Raw genomic sequence first — 20,385 nt, forward strand, 5'->3', positions numbered from 1 at the left:
TATTATGTCTATGCCTTGGCTGAAGGATATTTCCAAAAGGAAATATCTTTCAGTCCAGGCATAGTCATAATATAGGGTTCATATAATAGTGGTAAAAGTAAAGGTTTCCCCTAACATTAACTCCTGTTGAGTCTGATTCTGGGAGGTGGTGCTCATCTCCATTTCTAAGCCAAAGAGCCGGCGTCGTCCATAGACACCTCCTAGGTCATGTGGCCAGCATGACTGCATGGAGCGCCGTTACCTTCCCACCGAAGAGGTACCTATTGATCTATTCACATTTGCATGTTTTCAAACTGCTAGATTGACAGAAGCTGGGGCTAACAGTGGGAGCTCACTCCGTTCCCTGGATTCCAACCTCTGACCTTTCGGTCAGCAGGTTCAGCAGCTCAGTGGTGCGGCATATTCCTATGCAGATGGGGTTCATGCAGTAATATTTTCAATCACTGCGTTCAAGCATTCATCAGATTCATATGTAAATTGTAGAAAATGTAATGACTAGCAGTTCCCAGTATAGACCAGTAATAGTAGAATGGAGGGAGGCTGGATAGAAACATAGCGGTATTGTTGCAAATCAAGCACAAAATAGGCAGGAAGGAAACACAAAATACTCAAACGTGCACTTAAAATATAGAGATGAGCAATAAACAAGCTGCGTTGGTGACTATAGCTCAGGCATGGGCAAACTTGGGCCCTCCAGGTGTTTTGGACTTCAACTCTGGCTGTTAGGAATTGTGGGAGTTGAAGTCCAAAACACCTGGAGGGCCCAAGTTTGCCCATGCCTGCTATAGCTGATAAGTCTCCACTTCCATGTATTGTTATCTGCACAAGCGTATTCCAGATATTTTCAATGATTGCTACAAAATAACTTTACACTGTCACTATCACACTCTTATCAGTTTGGCCACAAATACGGTAATTCAATGGTACCTCAATCATGCAACTCTAATGAAAGTGTACTCCACTGGAGGAAACATTGGCTTTGCCTATATTTTGGATATATAACTCCCACAGACCAAACCTGTCTGGTGCGGATGAGAGTCGGAGGCCAAAAGATCCAGAGGGCCCAATGTTCTTTGTTTCTATGAGAGCCTAAGATAACCAGAAGGCAACTATTCTCCAAGTTCTGAAAGTAATGTCACCAAGGATGCAGCTCCACTGTAGAATTAATGCAGTTTGACACCACGTTAACTGTCAGGGCTTAATTCTATACAATCCTGGGATTTGTAGTTTGTTTTTGTTTGTTTTTCTTGTGTCAGAGTGACTTAAGAAACTGCAAGTCGCTTCTGGTGTGAGAGAATTGGCTGTTTGCAAGAATGTTGCCCAGGGGACGCCCAGATGTTTTGATGTTTTACCATCCTTGTGGGAAGCTTCTCTCATGTCTCTGAATGGGGAGCTGGAGCTGACAGAGGGAGCTTACCCACGCTCTGCCTGGATAGGAACCTACGACCTGTCAGTCTTCAGTCCTGCCGGCACAAGGGTTTAACCCAGTGTGGCACTGGGGGCTCCAGAGTAGTTTAGTGAGGCACCAGCACTGTTTGGCAGAAAATAATAATAATAATAATAATAATAATAATAATAATAATACAACTTTATTTATACCCCAAGTCCCCAAGGGGACTTGGGGCAGCTTACATGAGGCCAAGCCCAACAATACAGCAATGCAAATAAACAACATATAACAACAATAAAATATAAAATATAAAATAAAATAAAATCAAGAACAATAGAAACAAGCACATCAAACACAGAAAATAAATCACAGTGGGCAGTAACAGGGCCAGTAACAAGGATTAAAATTTTTAAACACTGGGTGAGAAGGCAATGTAATGTATCTGAAGGCTAAAGACCTTGTAAAACTACAACTCCCAGGATTTCATAACATTAAGTGATGGCAGGTTTTTCTTGTGTGTCAGGAGCGACTAGAGAAACTGCAAGTCGCTTCTGGTGTGAGAGAATAGGCCATCTGCAAGGACATTGCCCAGGGGATGCAAATATGTTTTACCATCCTGTGGGACGCTTCTCTTATAGAATCCTTGAGTTGGAAGAGACCTCGTGGGTCATCCAGTCCAACCCCCTGCCAAGAAGCAGGAAAATTGCATTCAAAGCACCCCCAACAGATGGCCATCCAACCTCTATTTAAAAGCCTCCAAAGAAGGAGCATTCACCACACACTGGGGCAGGGAGTTTCACTTCCAAATAGTTCTCACAGTCAGGAACTTATTCCTAATGTTCAGGTGGAATCTCCTTTCCTGTAGTTTGAGAAGCTGAAGCTGACAGTCGGGAGTGCACCCAGCTCCCTGGATTCGAACTGCCGACCCTTTCGGTCAGCTGTCCTGCCACTGAACCACTGGGGGCGATGGCAATTAAATGTGATGTAAGACTTCGTTAGATTTACACTGTAGACACACTCCAAGACTGGCACAGAGTATGAGAGAGTGGCTGTGTTTGAAAAACCACCATTTCCCCATGATGTCAATGCTCCTTGAAATGCATATCAGAAGGCAATATTCATGTACTACTTTTTGTAGTTTCCTCCCTGTTGCGTTCCAACAACCTGTGGATCCTTCCACTTTTCTAGATAGTCTATATATGTTTAACCATCTAGTACTAAGGCTATAGTGATGTTATTACTCACTCCATTGTGTATACAAATTGGCATCTATATTTTGAATATTTACACTGATTTGGGTGTGAGAAACAACAAAACGTTGCTTTCAACAAGGACACCTTGAGTCACAGTTGAGCTTGAACTGAAACTGAATCAGAAAACGTACTTTATAACTCCTTAAAGATAATCTCCTGCCATTAAAAAAGGAACGATCCCACATTGCCACCAAAGGTGGAATTGTTGGCAGCAGCCAGCTGTCTTCTTTACTGTGAGCCTGCTATTGCACTATGTAGATCTGTGTTTTCCTTTAAGGATAATAGAGCAGTGGTTCTCAACTTGTGGGTCCCAAAGGGTTTTAGCCTACAACTCCCAGAATTCCCAGCCAGTTTACCAGTTGTTAGGATTTCTGGGAGTTGAAGGCCAAAACATCTGGGGATCCACAGGTTGAGAACCACTTGGATAGAGGTTAAGCTCTCTTGGCCAGTGCTAAATGCAAAGTGCAAGATCCCCGGAGATGTACAGGTTAAAGGATGAATAGACGTATTTTCATTAGGGAAATTCTGTTAGTTGAGCTGTAGTTATCTGCAAATATGTCTATACAGGCATGATATACAATACATTACTCAATCAGACCTTGGGAAATATAGTGAAGCTGGTTGAGAGTTTGTGGGAGTTTCTATTTCTCAGTATTGCTTACGTTTTAACTCTCCCAGGAATTTGGTACTTTTGGAGAATTTTGAAGCCTCCGGTGGTGCAGTGGGTTAAACCACTGAGCTGCTGAACCTGCTGACCAAAAGGTCAGCGGTTGGAATCCGGGGAACGGAGTGAGCTCCCGCTGTTAGCCCCAGCTTCTGCCGACCTAGCCGTTTGAAACCATGCAAATGTGAATGTTTTATTTATTTATCGTGCCAGGGGCAACCAGACCATTATATTACATTTCTAACAGAACAAAACAAACAAACAGACAAAACACAAAGTTTGCAAGCTTGGTAGTTGATTAAATGTCGTTTGACCAGTATCTGGCCACTTGGAGTGCCTCTGGTGTTGCCGCAAGGAGGTCCTCCATTGTGCATGTAATGTGAATAGATCAATAGGTACTGCTTCGGCGGGAAGGTAACGGTGCTCCATGCAGTTATGCTGGCCACATGACCTTGGAGGTGTCTATGCACAACGCTGGCTCTTCAGCTTAGAAATGGAGATGAGCACCAACCCCCAGAGTTGGACATGATTAGACATAATGTCAGGGGGAAACCTTTACCTTTATCCTAACTTGTCCAAGCCCAACTATTGATTTGGCTATTCAAAAAAAGGTAGGCCATTTGATGAAATAACTAACCTCTTTCTACACATATAGGGCTTTTCCATATGTGTAGAAAGAGAAGGTATTGTGCTCCCCTCATTGTGTTGTTGAACCTCAACCCATATGGCTCACAAGAAGAAACAGCTGGAGTTTCAGCCCAACAACATTTGGAAGTATATATGATTCCCATGGTACAGATCAGGCATGGCCAAACTTCGGCCCTCCAGGTGTTTTGGACTTCAACTCCCACTAACCGGCTGTTAGGAATGGTGGGAGTTGAAATCCAAAACACCCAGAGGGCTGAAGTTTGGCCATGCCTGGTACAGATTAAGAATCCAAAAAGTATTAATTTGATCACAATTGCACTTTCTCTTCAGTTTGGCCAAATGAATGGAAAAACTTCTGTCTAAATTAGATCAACTTTCAGTATTTCCGTCTCTTTTTGTTTATGGATTGTTAGGTTTATATCTTTCGTCTGTTGTTCTACCTGTATCCTTTTATTTCCTGATCTATTATCCCTGTAGAGTTGGACTTTTTGGTTTTACGTTTACTGTATTCCAGTTTCATATGGTAGTCAATAAAGTTTGTTTAAAATGTGTTTTGTTGGTTTCTATAAACTCTGAACACCCATCTGAAGCTGAAATGAAGAACGCTTGGACTTTATGTATTCTGATTTTAGAATATTGACATAGCCAATACTCCAGAGGACAGGAGCAGAATTCAAAATGATCTCAATAGATTAGAGAGATGGGCCAAAACTAGCAAAATGAAGTTCAACATTGACAAATGCAAGATACTCCACTTAGGCAGAAAAAATGAAATGCAAAGACACAGAATGGGGACGGGTGGCTTGAGAGCAGTACATGTGAAACAGATCTTGGAGTCCTCGTGGACAAGTTAAACATGAGCCAACAATGTGATGTGACGGCTAAAAAAGCCAATGTGATATTGGCCTGCATCAATAGAGGAGTCTAGTACCTTGATCCAGGGAAGTCATGCGACCCGTCTATTCTGTGTTGGTCAGACCACAACTTGAATCACAGTGTGTTCAATTCTGGGCATTGCAATGGGGGATGTTGACAAGCTGGAATGTGTCCAAAGGAGGGTGACTAAAATGATCAAGCCCTATGAGGAGCGGCTTAAAGAGCTAGGCTGCAGAAGAAAAGGCTGAGAGGAGACATGATGAGGGCCATATATACATATGTGAGCAGAAGTCACAGGGAGGAGGGAGCAAGATTGTTTTCTGCTGCCCTGGAAACAAGGACGTGGAACAATGGCTTCAAACGACAGGAAAGGAAATTCCAACTGAACATTAGGAAGAACTTCCTGACTGTGAGAGCTGTTGAGCAGTGGAACTCTCTGCCTCGGAGTGTGGCAGAGGCGCCTTCTTTGGAGGCTTTTAAGCAGAGGTTGAATGGCCATCTGTCGGGGATGTTTACAATGCTATTTTCCTGTTTCTTGGCAGGGGGTTGGACTGGATGGCCCATATGGTGTCTTTCCCACTCTATGATTCTGTGATGATATGGTCAGTGTAGATGGAGCCTCATCAAACTAGATTCTATATAGCTTTTAGCTTTCCTTGCCAAAGAATTCTGGTACCTCACCAAACTAGAGCTTCCAGGATTCCATTCCAACTAATGATACCTCTCTTCTAATAAGGCTGATAGAAACTAAGCCAGGGTCAGAGAATTATTTCCAATGGGACTGCAGAAAGAAAAAGAAAAACATTAACCTGCCCTCCTTGTGTGATCTCATTGTAACCTGGATCTCCTTCATTTACTATTTATAATCTTGACATAGCATCTAACACACATTTAGCGTCATCCCTGGTTGAGCCCAAAGGCCTGGTCAAAATGTGAACATTGTTTGGCTATTAGACAAACTCATAAACAAATTCCCGTTTGAGGCAGGGATCAACTGATGGCTATTAATAGTCCCATGAAGAGGAAAAGCAACAACATAAGACCAAATGCAAGTTCTCCCTTACTCCTCTACTTTTTCCCCTCTCACTTATGGCGAGTACTGTATATACTATTTTCTCATAGTATTTTTTCTATAATATTTTCTTTCTTATGAGGAAATATATTTTCCCTCTTATGAGATTCAGAACTTTCCCTGATTACTTTTTTGTAGAAAGTACTGTATAGATAGGAGTCCCTGGGGACACAGCACATTAGACCTGTGAGTTGCTGAATTTGCTGACCAAAAGGTCACCGGTTTGAATCCAGGGAGCAAGGTGAGCTCCCACTGTTTGCCCCAGCTTCTGCCAACCTAGCAGTTTGTAAATATGCAAATATGAAAAAAAAATCCCCTCCTTTCTCCTCTCTCCTTTCCCCATCTATCTTTCGATACTTTATCTACTTCACAATGTTCCTCCACTTTCAATGTATGTGGACCCGTTTTATCTTAAAATATAATCTCAACGTTCTCACCTCTTTTCTATCCCGCTCCACTCTTGGGAGCACATTATTCTAAATAAAAACAATAAAAAAAAGAAAATATACAAATGTGAGTAGATCAATTGGTACTGCTTCGGCGGGAAGGTAATGGTGCTTCGTGCAGTCATGCAGACCACATGACCTTGGAGGTGTCTACGGACAACGCTGGCTCTTTGGCTTAGAAATGGAGATAAGCATCAAGCTGCAGAGTTGGACGCAACTAGACTTAATGTCAAGGGGAACCTTTACCTTTACTGTATATGTAAGGTAAAGGTTGAAGAAAACATTTAGATTTCCCAACTGTTGTTGGACTGGAATTCCCATCAACCCTGAGACAATATGGCCAACAGTGGAAGTTGAATTTCAGCAACATCCAAAGAACTACATGTTGTCCATCCCTGATAATAAGGAAGTTTTCTTTTCCCCAGACGTTTTTGGAAGGAACTCTTTTGCATTCACTTTCATTCCTGGATCATATGAGTGTTCCCTGCAGTACCTATTTCTGAACATTTAAATACACAAAGGAAGCCTATTAAATGAGTGCCTAGATATGTAAAATGCATGTTTATGACTATCTTCATTATTTAGACTGCTGGAAAAGTATTTAAAACTGGCATAATCCTGTCTCTGCTATATTTCTATACAGAGCAGGTACAGAAATCATGCAGCCCTCCAAATGTTCAGCTGCAAGTCCCATCAGGCTTAACTTTTGCAGCCAGTACTGAGGAATATTGAGAGTTGGAGTCCAAAAAATCTAGGCAGCTATATTATTCCTGTTCTAATTCTATTTAGATAACAAAAATGCTTCTAAATCAGTGTTTCTCAACCTGAGCGTCTTGAGAGGGTGTAAGAGAGGTCGTCAAAACCCACCAGAAAACACAGTATTTTCTCTTGGTCATGGGGATTCTGTGTGGGAAATTTGGCCCAATTCTATCGTTGGTAGGGTTCAGAATGTTCTTTGATTGTAGGTGAACTATAAATCCCAGCAACGACAACTCCCACATGTCAAGGTCTATTTTTCCCAAACTCCACCAGTATTCACATTTGGGCATATTGAGTATTCGTGCCAGGTTTGGTCCAGATCCATCATTGTTTGAGTCCACAGTGCTGTCAGGATGTAAGTGAACTACAACTCCCAAAATCAAGGTCAATGCCCACCAAACCCTTCCAGTATTTTCTGTTGGTCATGGGAGTTCTGTGTGACAAGTTTGATTCAATTCCATTGTTGGTGGCATTCAGAATGCTCTTTGAAAGTAGGTGAATTATACATCCCAGCAACTACAACTCCCAAATGACAAAATCAATGCCCCCCAACCCCACCAGTATTCAAAATTGGGCGTATTGGGTATTTGTGCCAAATTTGGTCAAGTGAGTGAAAATACAGCCTGCATATTAGATATTTACATTACAATTCATAACAATAGCAAAATTACAGTTATGAAGTAACAACTAATATAATTTTCTGGTTGGGGGTCACCACAACATGAGGAACTGTATTAAAGGGATTGTGGCTTTAGGAAAGTTGAGAAACACTGTAAGTATTTGTTAAAGGGAACAGGACCAATCAACAACTCCAAAGATTCCAAGACCTGGAAAACCTAGAAATCCTCAGCGGATATAGCACATTTCTTAGGTCTCCTTCCACACAGCTGTAGAAAATCCACATTGAACTGAATTATATGGCAGTGTGGATTCACATAACCCAATTCAAAACAGATATTGTGGATATTCTGCCTTGATATTCTGGGTTATAGGGTTGTGTGGAAGGACTCTTTGAGTGGACATTCAAATCATATATTGAGAAAAGGAGGAAACAAAAGAATTTTATTACTGGATTTCTCTCTCCATGTAATAAATACATCAACTTTTTAAACATAAAGGGTCAGCAGTGGTGGGGTCCCAGTCCTTCAACTTCAGCTCACTCTGGATTCATTTAGCCTTCAGTCCCATTGGCTATCCTGAGTCCTGTCCAGGAAGAAAGGTTGCATATAAATAATCATGACATCCTGCAGATGCTGTTGGACTGCAACTCTCAACAACCTAAGCACTTATCTTGGAAACTGCACTGGAGAATGTGACCAAGACTATAGAATAAATGCAATTTGCCATTACTTGAACTGCCCTGATTCAGTGCTAAGGGCTCCTGGGATTTGTAGTTGACTGCTGCACCAGCAGTCTTTGGCATAGAAGGCTACAGACCTTGTAAATTATAGCGCCCACAATATAAGATAGTTCTCCCTCCTGTGACTATAAAAGCAACCAAGAAGTAACAACGATACTTAAAATACAGCATATTTGTTGTGATTTACCTGGCCCTCGATCAGGGTCAACCTAAGTCTGAAATGACTTGAAAGCACACAACAACAACAATCCTATCTCATCAGACAAAAGCAGGTCCACACTTCCCATTGAAATACTAATAAGTTTATATTTGTTAAAATTGTTCTTCATTTTCATTATTGTATTGCATTTAAGTGTTTTTTGCACTACAAATAAGATATGTGCAGTGTGCATAGAAACTCATTCATATTTTTTTCAAATTATAATCCGGCCTTCCAACAGTTTGAGGGACTGTGACCTGGCCCTCTATTTAAAAAGTTTGAGGACCTCTGAGTTAGATTGACAGGGCCTATGATTCTATGCTTCCAAACTCTGAGAGAACCCTGACTCCATAGTATTGATAAATGCTATTACCTGCTGGTTGATCCACAAAGCTCAGCTCAGTTCCACTGTTTGCCTTTCACGTCCCTTTTCCTTTTGAGCCGGAGCTCCGAGCTTTGTGGAGCGGTTTGTGTTTCAGAAGGTTTGAATATTGACCAAAGCTTTCCCCACACGTTGTGCAAATGTAAGACACTTGATTGGCATGGGTTCTCAGGTGCCGTGCAAGCTTCGAGCTGGAAATGAACACCTTTCCACATTCGGCACATTCGTAGGGCCTCTCGCCCGTGTGGATCCTCTCGTGCATGTTTCGGCTGGACAAGTGGCTGAAGCATTCACCACATTGCCGGCAAGCGTGCGGCTTTTCCCCTGTGTGGGTTCTGTTGTGCCGGTTGAGGTTGGAGACATAGCGGAAGTTTTTCCCACAGTGTAGGCAACTGTAGGGCATCTCCCCAGTGTGGATTCTCAGGTGTTTCACCAGGTCGGAGCTCTGCATGAAACTTTTCCCACACTCGGGGCAGTTGTAGCCAGAAAGGAGATACCCTCTATGAAACCTCTGGTGGATGAGCAGACTCCGGTGCTGCCTGAATGTCTGCCCACATTCAGAACACAGGTAAGGCATCTCCCCAGTGTGAATCCTCTGGTGAATGAGAAGGTTTGAGCGCTGAGCAAAACGCTTGCCGCATTCGGCACACAGGTGAGGCTTCACCCCGGCGTGGAGCTGCTCGTGTTTCAGCAGGTTTGAGCTCTGTCGGAAACATTTCCCGCACTGAGGACAACGGTATGGGGTCTCCCCTGTGTGGATTCGCAGGTGAATGGTCAGGCTTGACCGCTGACTAAAGCATTTCCCACACTTCGAGCACTGGTATGGCTTTTCGCCTGTGTGGATTCTCTGGTGAGACAACAGACTGGGGGCCCTTTGGAAGTTTTTCCCACATTCCAGGCATTGGAAGGTCTTCTGGACTACGGCAAGAATGCCCGATTCATTCTCAGCAGCACAGTTTCCTTGCTCTATTGCTTCATTGCTGGTGGGCTCCATTGTTGGCTGGAAGAGAAAGTGAAAAGAATGCAGGTGGAGTTTGAGGCACAGCATGCGAAAACAAACAAACAAATAACTATAGGTGCTAAAATGATGGCCAAGAACACAGTGGGCCCGCACTTACATAGGGTTTAGGAGCACAGGATGCCCCACAAAAGTGGAAAACTACAAATCTCTAAGTCCTGTAGTGTGACTTTGGAAGTTGCCTGTACAAAATACTTAGGGAAGGGTTCTCTCTAGATCAGGGTTTCTCAACTTGTGGGTCGGGACCCCTGAGGAGGTTTCAGAGGGGTCGCCAAAGACCATCAGAAAACATATATTGGCAGAGAAGACTAAAGATCTCGCCACATGTCCACCTCTTCCTTTTTGGAAACAGACAATTCTCCCACCAAAAGCCCTCCTCTGCTGTGATTGTCCAGCCTCTCAGCCAAGGGGAGGGCTATTTCTGAGACTCCAAGCAGGGAGGGGTGAGCTTGGTGCATGGCAGCATGGTGCATACATGTGGGTCAAGGGAGATCATGTGTGGCTGGAGGGAGGCTTGCACCAGTGAGTCCCTTCAAGGCACGGGGGTTCTGCGTGGGAAGTTTGGTCCAATTCTATCATTGGTGGGGTTCAGAATGCTCTTTGACTGTAGGTGAACTATAAATCCCAGCAACCACAACTCCCAAATGTCACTGTATATTTTCCCCAAACTCCACCAGTGTTCCCAGTAGGGCATATTGAATATTTGTAACAAGTTTGATCTAGATCTATCATTGTTTCAGTCTACAGTACTCCCTGGGTAAAGGTGAATTACAACTCCAAAACTCAAGGTCAACGCCCACCAAACTCTTCCAGTATTTTCTGTTGGTTGTGGGAGTTCTGTGTGCCAAGTTTGGATCAATTCTATCATTGGCAGAGTTCAGAATGCTCTTTGATTTTAGGTTAACTATAAATCCCAGCAATTACAACTCCCAAATGACAAAATCAATCCCCCCGCAAAACCCCACCAATATTCAAATTTGAGCGTATCAGGTATTTGTGCCAAATTTTATCCAGTGAATGAAAATATATCCTGCAAATCAGATATTTACATTACGATTCATAACAGTAGCAAAATTACAATTATGAAGTAGAAATGAAAATAATTTTATGGTTGGGGTCACCACAACATGAGGAACTGTATTAAGAGGTCGCGGCATTGAGAACCACTGCTCTAGGTCCTCCAGCGAAAATATATTGACAACTTCCATTGCAGGTTGACTATGTATTAATGCTGAAGGACTTAGAGCAGGAGTGTCAGATTAATTTTTATTGAGGGCCACATCAACCATATGGTTGCCTTCAAACGCCTGTTGAATCCAGAAAGTCCGTGGATACAAAGGGCCAAATATAGTTGTGTGTTTTTTTTACATAGTGTTTGGTGTTCTTTTGTTTTTACCCAATTTGGTCAAAACATCAGGAGAGAATGCTTCTGGAACATGGCCAGAAAACTCACAGCAACCCACTAAAATTATTCAAATCTGCAAAAATTAAGGGAGACTGGCTTTTTGAAGGCAATGCTCCTGTCCTGAGTTCTTCCTCTTCTCCCAAAAGAGCGGAGAAGGCAGCTTTTGAAACTCAGGGCCAGACCCTGAAATGTGGGAATTCTGCTGGACAAGACTGTAAAAGCTGGAAGTCTTAATTCTACAGTGTAGGTGCAAACTAGGTGACCATTTCCAGTTCTGGTACTTTTTTTCCCTTTTTTGTTGGATGCATTATCTCCCCCCCCCCCCCCCCGACACGATTTATTGGAAACACCAGGATGAAAACTTCACATTTTAAGCATACACTGGGGAGGAATGTCAGAGGAAAGTATCCACAGGCCCAAATAATGCCATTTGCAGGTGCTGTAGCTTGCTTGAGAAGCATTCATTCTCCTCTGTTATGAACCTATTAAAGGTCCAGGGACCCTGTTCTTAAGCAGAGTTCATCCAACTTTTCCCAATTCATAAGCCAACTAAAAAAAAAAACTTGGTTCGAAATAAAGTCTGGAGTTGCATTACAGAATTAAAGCTATCGAAGCCTTGGAGTTGTAGTTTGGTGAGGCACCAGCCCTCTTTGGTAAAGTAGGCCAAAGACTTGGTAAAACTCCAACTCCTCTGATACCATAGCATTGAACCACAGCAGTTAAAGTGGTATCATACGGCATTAATTCTAGTGTAACTCAGGCATGGTCAAACTTTGGCCCTCCAGGTGTTTTGGACTACAACTCCCACAATTCCTAACAGACTACCGGCTGTTAGGCTCAAAGCCAACCTTAAAAACTCTGGCATAGACAGTGAGAACTGGGAAGCCCTGGCCCTTGACCGCTCCAGCTGGAGGTCAGCTGTGACCAGCAGTGCTGCAGAATTTGAGGAGGCACGAGTGGAGGGTGAAAAAGAGAAACGTGCCAAGAGGAAGGCGCGTCAAGCCAACCCCGACCGAGACCGCCTTCCACCTGGAAACCAATGCCCTCACTGCGGAAGAAGATGCAGAGCAAGGATAGGGCTCCACAGCCACATACAGACCCACAAGAATATTGGAAGACAATCATCCTCGGAAAGCGAGGGATCGCCTAAGAAGAAGAAGAAGACCGGCTGTTAGGAATTGTGGGAGTTGCAGTCCAAAACACCTGGAGGGCCGAAGTTTGACCATTCCTATAGATGTACCCAAAGACTCTACAGTTACAGACACAACAAACTACTGTATGGGAAAACTTCTGGAAGACTTTTTGTGATTTTGCGGAATTAGTGGCCTGAGGTCTAGTTATTCCACCATATCCTTACTGTCCCTCTGTTTAAGGGATTGTTTATGTTTTGCTTGACCTTGTTTAGTTGCTAGGTAGGATAGCACAGCTGGTGCATCGCAAGGAGACTGGTGCCAAATAAACAAGGGTGGCGTGAACCTCAGACCATCTCCCAATGTAAAACAGCAGGTTATAAAAATGCCCTGAAAGAGGGCACAAATGGGGGCTCCAGGATGAAGAGGTGTCATGTAACAAGGGGTCCGTCCTGCGGCTCTCTGGGGTTCCCAACAGCATGAATGAGGGCATCTTGCATGGTATGTGATTTTGCTAAACCCTTTTTCATTCACAACTAGGCAAAAGTATGACAGCTGTGACCCTACGCCAGTTGCGCAACGTGGGTCTGAATTAATGAGGGGAACACATGCGCAAGGCAGTGCAGCGAGTGAGAGATGCAGCAGCGTCAGGATCGTGGTAACATTGTTCACCAGAAAGGGGGAGAGGGAACATTTCTATCCCGTTTCCCGTCTTCGTAAGCCGTTGTTTATCATTTAACATTAAATAAGTCTTACTTCACCTTTATCCTCTTCCACCTGAATTAAATTGTGTCACTGCTATCCCGTCGCAGCTCTGTCTCTCACTCACTCTGCTGTCTCATGCACATCTTCCCTTCATTAATTCTGAGTCGTGTTGCGCAACTAGCGTAGCTTAGGGTCCCAGCTATCATACTTTTGCCCACAGCTAGTCTCTCTTGTTGCTTCTGAATCCAAAAAACCCGAGCCTTTCTTACATTTGGTAAGACAACTACAAAGGCCAGCTTCATGCGAAGAATTATGTATCTCCTGCTTCACAACTGACGTATTCTCATTGATAAAACTAGTTTGTCCTAATTCAGAAGAAATGAGAAGTCTGCAGTACAAAAACTAACAGCAAAAGGAAAAGATTGTAAACAAATGGAATAACTCAGTTTTAAAGGGTCACATACAAGAGCACCTTAACACTTCACTCACCTCTCCAAATATTGGGATTGTTTTTCTGAAGCAACTATTAGTTTCTGTCTGCAGCTTCTATCTCTTGCTCTTCAGAAAGAGACTCTCACCTGGGAACAGGTGAGTTATATACTCCTCCTCCTCCTTCTCCTGGGGTGGGGTCATGAGGTGGAAGGATTACACTATGTCACACAATTTGGAAGATTTTCTGTTCCTGGTTTTGAAAGTGTTATTTACTGTTTATTGTGTGGAACTTACTTTGAAAGTAATTGTTCTACTCCAGAAACTTCATTTTGTGGCTGCCACAAACTATGTTGAATTAATTGAGACTCGGTGAGATATTTATTTATTTAATAATAATAATAATAATTTTTTATTTATATCCTGCCACCATCTCTCAGAGGGACTTGGGGCGGCTCACAAAACACTCACGGTGTGGCATGCAAAATACAAGTGCAAGACAGAACATACGAGTAGACAATAAACACTCAACACAACATCATAAATTCACAGTACCTCCTGGGAAAAACAATAAAATACAGCAATTACTGTAGATACTTACAGTACTTACATTCCGTTCTTCTCACCTCAAAGGGGACTTAGAGAGGATCACTGAACACATATACGACAAACATTCAATACCGTTATACATTGGCAAGACAATTGTACATAGGTAGAGGTATATATAGGCTTTCCCCATCTTTGGCATCTTGGAGGCCGTGCTCAGTTCCGGCCACAAAGGAGTACTGTTGCTCCATCTTCCCTGCCAAAGAGCTTTGTTTGTAAATTTCCTTCTTGATTGAATCGCCAGCATTTTCCTTATGGGTGCCTTAAATACCTCCCCACTTTAAAGGGGTACCTATTTATCTACTCACATTTCCTTTTGAACTGCTAGGAAAGGAACAAGCTGGGCTTCCCTGTGTTGTCTGACATGGTGGTTGTGAGAGTGGTCCAGCATTTCTGTGTTCTCAAATAATATGCTGTGCCCAGGTTGGTTCTTCAGGTGGTCTGCTATGGCTGACTTCTCAGGTTGAAGTAGTCTGCAGTGCCTTTCATATTCCTCGATTTGTGCCTGAACACAGCATATTATTTGAGAACATAGAAATGCTGGACCACCTTAATCACCACCATGTCAGGCTACACAGAGAAGCCATTGAAATCCACAAAAAGCATGTGGACAATTTCAACGAAAAGGAGGAAACCATGAAAATGAACAAAATCTGGCTACCAGTACTAAAAAAAAACTCTTAAATCAGGACAGTAAACAAATAGCAACACTCAATAAACAGGGAAATTCCAGCCAGGGAACAATCAGGGCCAGCTAACATGTCCCAACAAAGGATTCCCCCAGGCAGCAACCAGCCAGGTGTTGAAGCTGCAAAGCCATTCAGTGCTCATCAAGCTGACCAATTGCAACATTTACACTTGCCACAAGCAGGCTAGAGTTCTTTCTCCCACCCTGGACATTCCACAGATATATAAACCTCACTTGCCTAGTTTCCAACACACCTCACAACCTCTGAGGATGCCTGCCATAGATGTGGGCAAAACATCAGGAGAGAATGCTTCTGCAACATGGCCATACAGCTAGAAAAACTCACAGCGACCCAGTGATTCTGGCCATGAAAGCCTTCAACAACATGTACTATAGTAGTTTGTAGTGGGTAGTTATATTTATACATGTGTATTGTTTTTGAATTGTATTGTGCTTTATTGTTTTATGGAGACTTAAATGAGCCAAATTACATAAATATTAACTTTAAAAAAAACTATGCCACTAGATTACCCATTGCTTTTTATGGCCACCAAGCATTCCCCTTGAACCACACCTTGGGGACCTTTGCTTGGGGAGTGCAGTAAACTTGGTTTAAAGGCACACAAGTGGGATTTTGGCCTGCAAAAATAGGAGTATATTGTCTAGATCCAGGGAAGTCATGCTACTCCTCTCTTCTACCTTGGTTACACCACACCTGGAATAGTGTGTCCAGTTCTGGGCACCACAATTGAAGAGAGATGTTGACAAGCTGGAATGTGTCCAGAGGAGGGCGACTTAAATTATCAAGGGTCTGGAGAACAAGCCCTATGAGGAGCGGCTTAAAGAGCTGGACGTGTTTAGCCCGCAGAAAAGCCATGTATAAATACGTGAGAGGAAGTCATAGGGAGGAGGGAACAAGCTTGTTTTCTGCTGCCCTGGAGACTAGGATGCAGAACAATGGCTTCAAACTACAAGAAAGGAGATTTCACCTGAACATGAAAAAGAACTTCCTAGCTGTGAGAGCTGTTCAGCAGTGGAACTATCTGCCCTGGAGTGTGTTGGAGGCTTCATTTTTGGAAGCTTTTAAACAGAGGCTAGATGGCCATCTGCCGGGGGTGCTTTGAATGCAATTTTCTTGCTTCTTGGCAGGGAGTTGGACTGGATGGCCCACGAGGCCTCTTCCAACTTTAGGATGCTATAATGTATTGCTGCAGCTAGCAAGCCTTTAAACTTCAGGGTGCATCTACACCAAGCATGGGCCAGCTTAGGGCTCTCCAGGTGTTTTGGACTTCAACTCCCACAATCCCTAACAGCCTCAGGCTCCTTCCTTTTCCCCCTCAACTGCCTACCTACCTACCTAATTATCTATCTATCTACCTAATTATCTATTTATTTATCCATCTATCTCTCTGCCTATCTATCTACCTATCCATCCATCTCCCTATTAATCTCTCTCTCTCCTCTCTATCTCCCTATCCATCCATTCATCTCCCTATCTGATCCTATCCTATCCTGTCCGTCCATCCATCCATCCATCCTATCCTATCTATTTATCTATCCATCCATCTCCCCATCCATCTCCCTATCCTATCCTATCTATCTATCTCCCCATCCATCTATCATCTCCCTATCCTATCTGTTTATCCATCCATCTATCCATCCATCTTCCTGTCTCTCCATCTTCCTATCTGTCTGTCTGTCTATCTATCTATCTATCTATCCATCCATCCATCCATCCCCATCCATCCATCTTCCTATCCTATCTATCTATCCATCCATCCATCCATCCACTCATCTTCCTAACCATCTTCCTGTTTATCCATCTTCCTGTCTGTCTGTCTGTCTATCCACCCATCCATCCATCAATCTTCCCGTCTATCCCTTTTCCTGTCTGTCTGTCCGTCCATCTTCCTATCCTATCTGTCTGTCTGTCTATATCTATCTATCTATCCATCCTTCTATCTGTCTGTCTATCTATCTATCTATCTATCTATCTATCTATCTATCTATCTTCCTATCTATCCATCCATCTATCTCCTAACCCATCCAAATTTCCATCTATCTATCTATCTATCTATCTATCCATCCATCCATCCATCCACCCATCTTCCTATCCATCTTCTTGTCTATCTATCTTCCTGTCTGTCTGTCTATCCATCCATCCCCATCCATCCATCTTCCTATCCTATCTATCCATCCATCCACCCATCTTTCTATCTATCCATCCATCCATCCCCATCCATCCATCTTCCTATCCTATCTATGTATCAATCCATCCCCTATCCTATCTATCTATCTATCTATCTATCTATCTATCTATCAATCATCTATCCATCCATCCACCCATCTTCCTGTCTGTCTGTCTATCCATCCATCCACCCATCTTCCCGTCTATCCATCTTCCTGTCTGTCTGTGTCCTATCTGCCAACCTTGGGCCATTGTGGTAGTGGTTTGAGTGTTGGATTATGACTCTACACATAATCCTAATCTACACTGACCATTTAATGCAGTTCAAAACTAGCTTCGAACCGCTTCAGCGGCTGAGGGGGAAAAGGAAGGGTCCTGAGGCTGTTAGGGATAATGGGAGTTGAAGTCCAAAACACCTGGAGGGCCCAAATGTGCCAACGCCTGATCTACACTGTAACAGTTTCACAGCCTTTATCCTTCTCTGCCAAAGAGTGCTGCTGCCTCCCCATTCCCAGCACTCCATAGCTTGGAGCAGTTAAAGCGGTATCAAACTGCATTCGTTCTGCAGTGCAGATGCACCCAACTGGCAGGCCTGTGATTGCAGCTCTGTCCTTCTTTTGGTTGCTTTTTTCTCCCCTGGTGCAGCCTGGGAAAGGGAGGAGCTGCAAGCCGATTGGGGCGGAGGCGAGCAAAGAAAAGGAGGAGGAGATCAGTGGGTCCAAAAAGGCGATCGCTTGGGATCCTATTCGGAGGGAGAGAAGAAAGGACTCCGGGGCGCCTTTGGGGGGAAAGCAGCTTGGGTGATCCATCCATCCTCCTCGATTGACCCCAAACCTTCTTGGATTCCCTTGCCAAGCTCGAGCAGTCCAAGCCTTTCTCCTCCTCCTCCTCCTCCTCTTAACCCTTGAGCAGCTGGAGCCAGGGATTGAAGGTAAAGGAGACAAAGGGTGCCTCTGCTACACTGTAGAATTGATGCGGTTTGATAGCACTTTAACCTCCCAAGGCTCAATGCTATGGAATCATGGAATGTGAAGCTTAGTGAGACACCAGGACTCTTTGGAGAGAAGCCAAAAGACCTCCTAAAACTACAACTCCCAGGATCCCATTGCATTGAGCCATGGCACTTCAAAGTGGTGTCAAACTGCATTCATTCTACAGCAAACTTGGGCCCTCCAGGTGTTTTGGACTCCAACTCCCACAATTCCTAACAGCCGGTAGGCTGTTAGGAATTGTGGGAGTTGAAGTCCAAAACACCTGGAGGGCCCAAGTTTGCTCATGTCTACTCCAGATGTGTTCAGCACCATGCACAGCACAAGCTGCGAGGAAAGCCGGGTGGCCATCTGCCAGGAGTGCTTTGATTGTGTGTTCCTGCATGGCAGAAGGGGGTTGGGCTGGATGCATGGCTCTTGGGGTCTTTTCCAACTCTAGGATACTATGGGAGGAATTACATTGGAAGGCATGCTAAACGTAGAGGATTGTGTTGGTGGGGATGTCAAGATGGCCCACTAGGAAGTGGGTTTGGTCCCCCTTCCTTCCTCCCCACCCCCACCTTTTTATCAGATTTCGCCAGTAGTGATCAGTTTCCTTGACTTGAAAGCAGAGTTTGAGGACATTATTTGTTGGTACGACAACTTTAAGAATCTTGCAGCCAATATGGCTGAAGTGTAGTGTTGGTGTTAAAGATCTCCAGACATCATGATGAGCCTCTTCCTAAATCTATCTGTCTCCCTATTCATCTATCTCCCCATTCATCCAGCCACCCACCAACCAATCCATCCATCTACCTATCTCTCTATCCACCCACCCATCCATCCATCTTCTTATCTATCTGTCTATCTTCCTATCTGCTTGTCTGTCTATTGATCTATCTCCCTATTCATCCATCCATCCATCCATCTCTCTCTCTCTCTCTCTCTCTCTCTCTCACGATCCATTTATCCATCCATCCCTATCCCTATCCACCTATCTACCAATCCATCTCATCTATCTATCTATCTATCTATCTAATCTATCCATCCATCCATCCATCTATCTTCTTATCTATCTTCTTGCCTGTCTGTCTGTCTGTCTCTCTATCTGTCTGTCTCTCTCTATCTATCTATCTATCTATCTATCTATCCATCCATCCTTCCATCTTCCTATCTATCTATCTATCTATCTATCTATCATCTATCTATCTATCCACCTTTCTATCTATCATCTATCTATTTATCATCTATCTATCTATCTATCTATCTATCTATCTATCTATCTATCTAATCTGTCCATCCATTTTCCTATCTATCCACCCATCCATCCATTCATCCACCCATCCATCTATCTTCTTATCTATCTGTCTGTCTGTCTGTCTATCTATCTATCTATCTATCTATCTATCTATCTATCTATCTATCTATCTTCTTGCCTGTCTGTCTGTCTGTCTCTATCTATCTATCTATATCTATCCATCCATCCTTCCATCTCTCTCTCTCTCTCTCTCCACCTTCCTATCTATCTATCTATCTATCTATCCATCCACCTATCTCCCAACCCATCCAACCTTCCATCTTCCTATCTATCTGTCTGTCCGTCCGTCCGTCCGTCCATCCATCCATCCATTTCCCTACCCATCTCTCTCTCTCTTCATATCCATCTCTATCCATCTTCCTATCTATCTATCTTCCTATCTATCCACCCATCCATCCATCTCCCAACCCATCTCTCTCTCTCTTCATATCCATCTCTATCTATCCACCTACCTACCTACCTACCTACCTACCTACCTTCCTATCCATCCACCCATCTATCCTTCTATCCTATCTGCCAACCTTGGGCCAGTGTGATAAGTGGTTTGAGTGTTGGATTATGACTCTACACGTAGACCTCATCTACACTGACCATTTAATGCAGTTCAAAACTAGATTCAAATGGCTGCATCCAGACATCAAACTCCCACAAAAGCGCACAAAACTGTGCGTATTGGTGCTCTTTCTAAACCTCATCCAGGCCTCAAATTGGTTCCAGAATTTCCTGTGTACATAATCATCTGTGCAGCGAAACCACTTTCTTCATTACCGGTTTGAAACTGCATTAAGTTTAATCAGTAGCTTGAAGTGCCAGGAAGGCTGGAGCCTCTAATCCAGGAAGGCTTCCTCGCCATGTGCTTCATGGTGGCAGGAGGGCAAGCA

The 20,385-nt window shown here is 43.5% G+C and overlaps 2 protein-coding genes across 2 annotated transcripts in view; one reads left to right on the forward strand and one right to left on the reverse strand.

Moving 5' to 3' along the window:
* Positions 1 to 20,385, forward strand: part of LOC132765103 (zinc finger protein 271-like) — a 39,238-nt gene that overhangs the window by 11,595 nt on the left and 7,258 nt on the right. The window contains exon 3 of the mRNA XM_067463407.1: positions 9,415 to 9,419. Coding sequence (XP_067319508.1) covers positions 9,415 to 9,419 — 5 coding nt within the window. The remainder of the gene's footprint in view (positions 1 to 9,414; positions 9,420 to 20,385) is intronic.
* Positions 9,046 to 10,043, reverse strand: LOC132765638 (zinc finger protein 154-like). The gene has a single exon (XM_067463400.1). It carries the CDS (start codon positions 10,041 to 10,043, stop codon positions 9,087 to 9,089), a length of 957 nt encoding a protein of 318 aa, XP_067319501.1. The 3' UTR covers positions 9,046 to 9,086.

This window comes from Anolis sagrei, chromosome 2 (genome assembly GCF_037176765.1).
Source record: "Anolis sagrei isolate rAnoSag1 chromosome 2, rAnoSag1.mat, whole genome shotgun sequence".
Classification (NCBI taxonomy): Eukaryota; Metazoa; Chordata; class Lepidosauria; order Squamata; family Dactyloidae; genus Anolis; species Anolis sagrei.

What these genes read in the sequence shown, in the direction of transcription:
- LOC132765638 (XM_067463400.1), bottom strand. Translation starts at nt 10,043, where the DNA reads ATGGAGCCCACCAGCAATGAAGCAATAGAGCAAGGAAACTGTGCTGCT.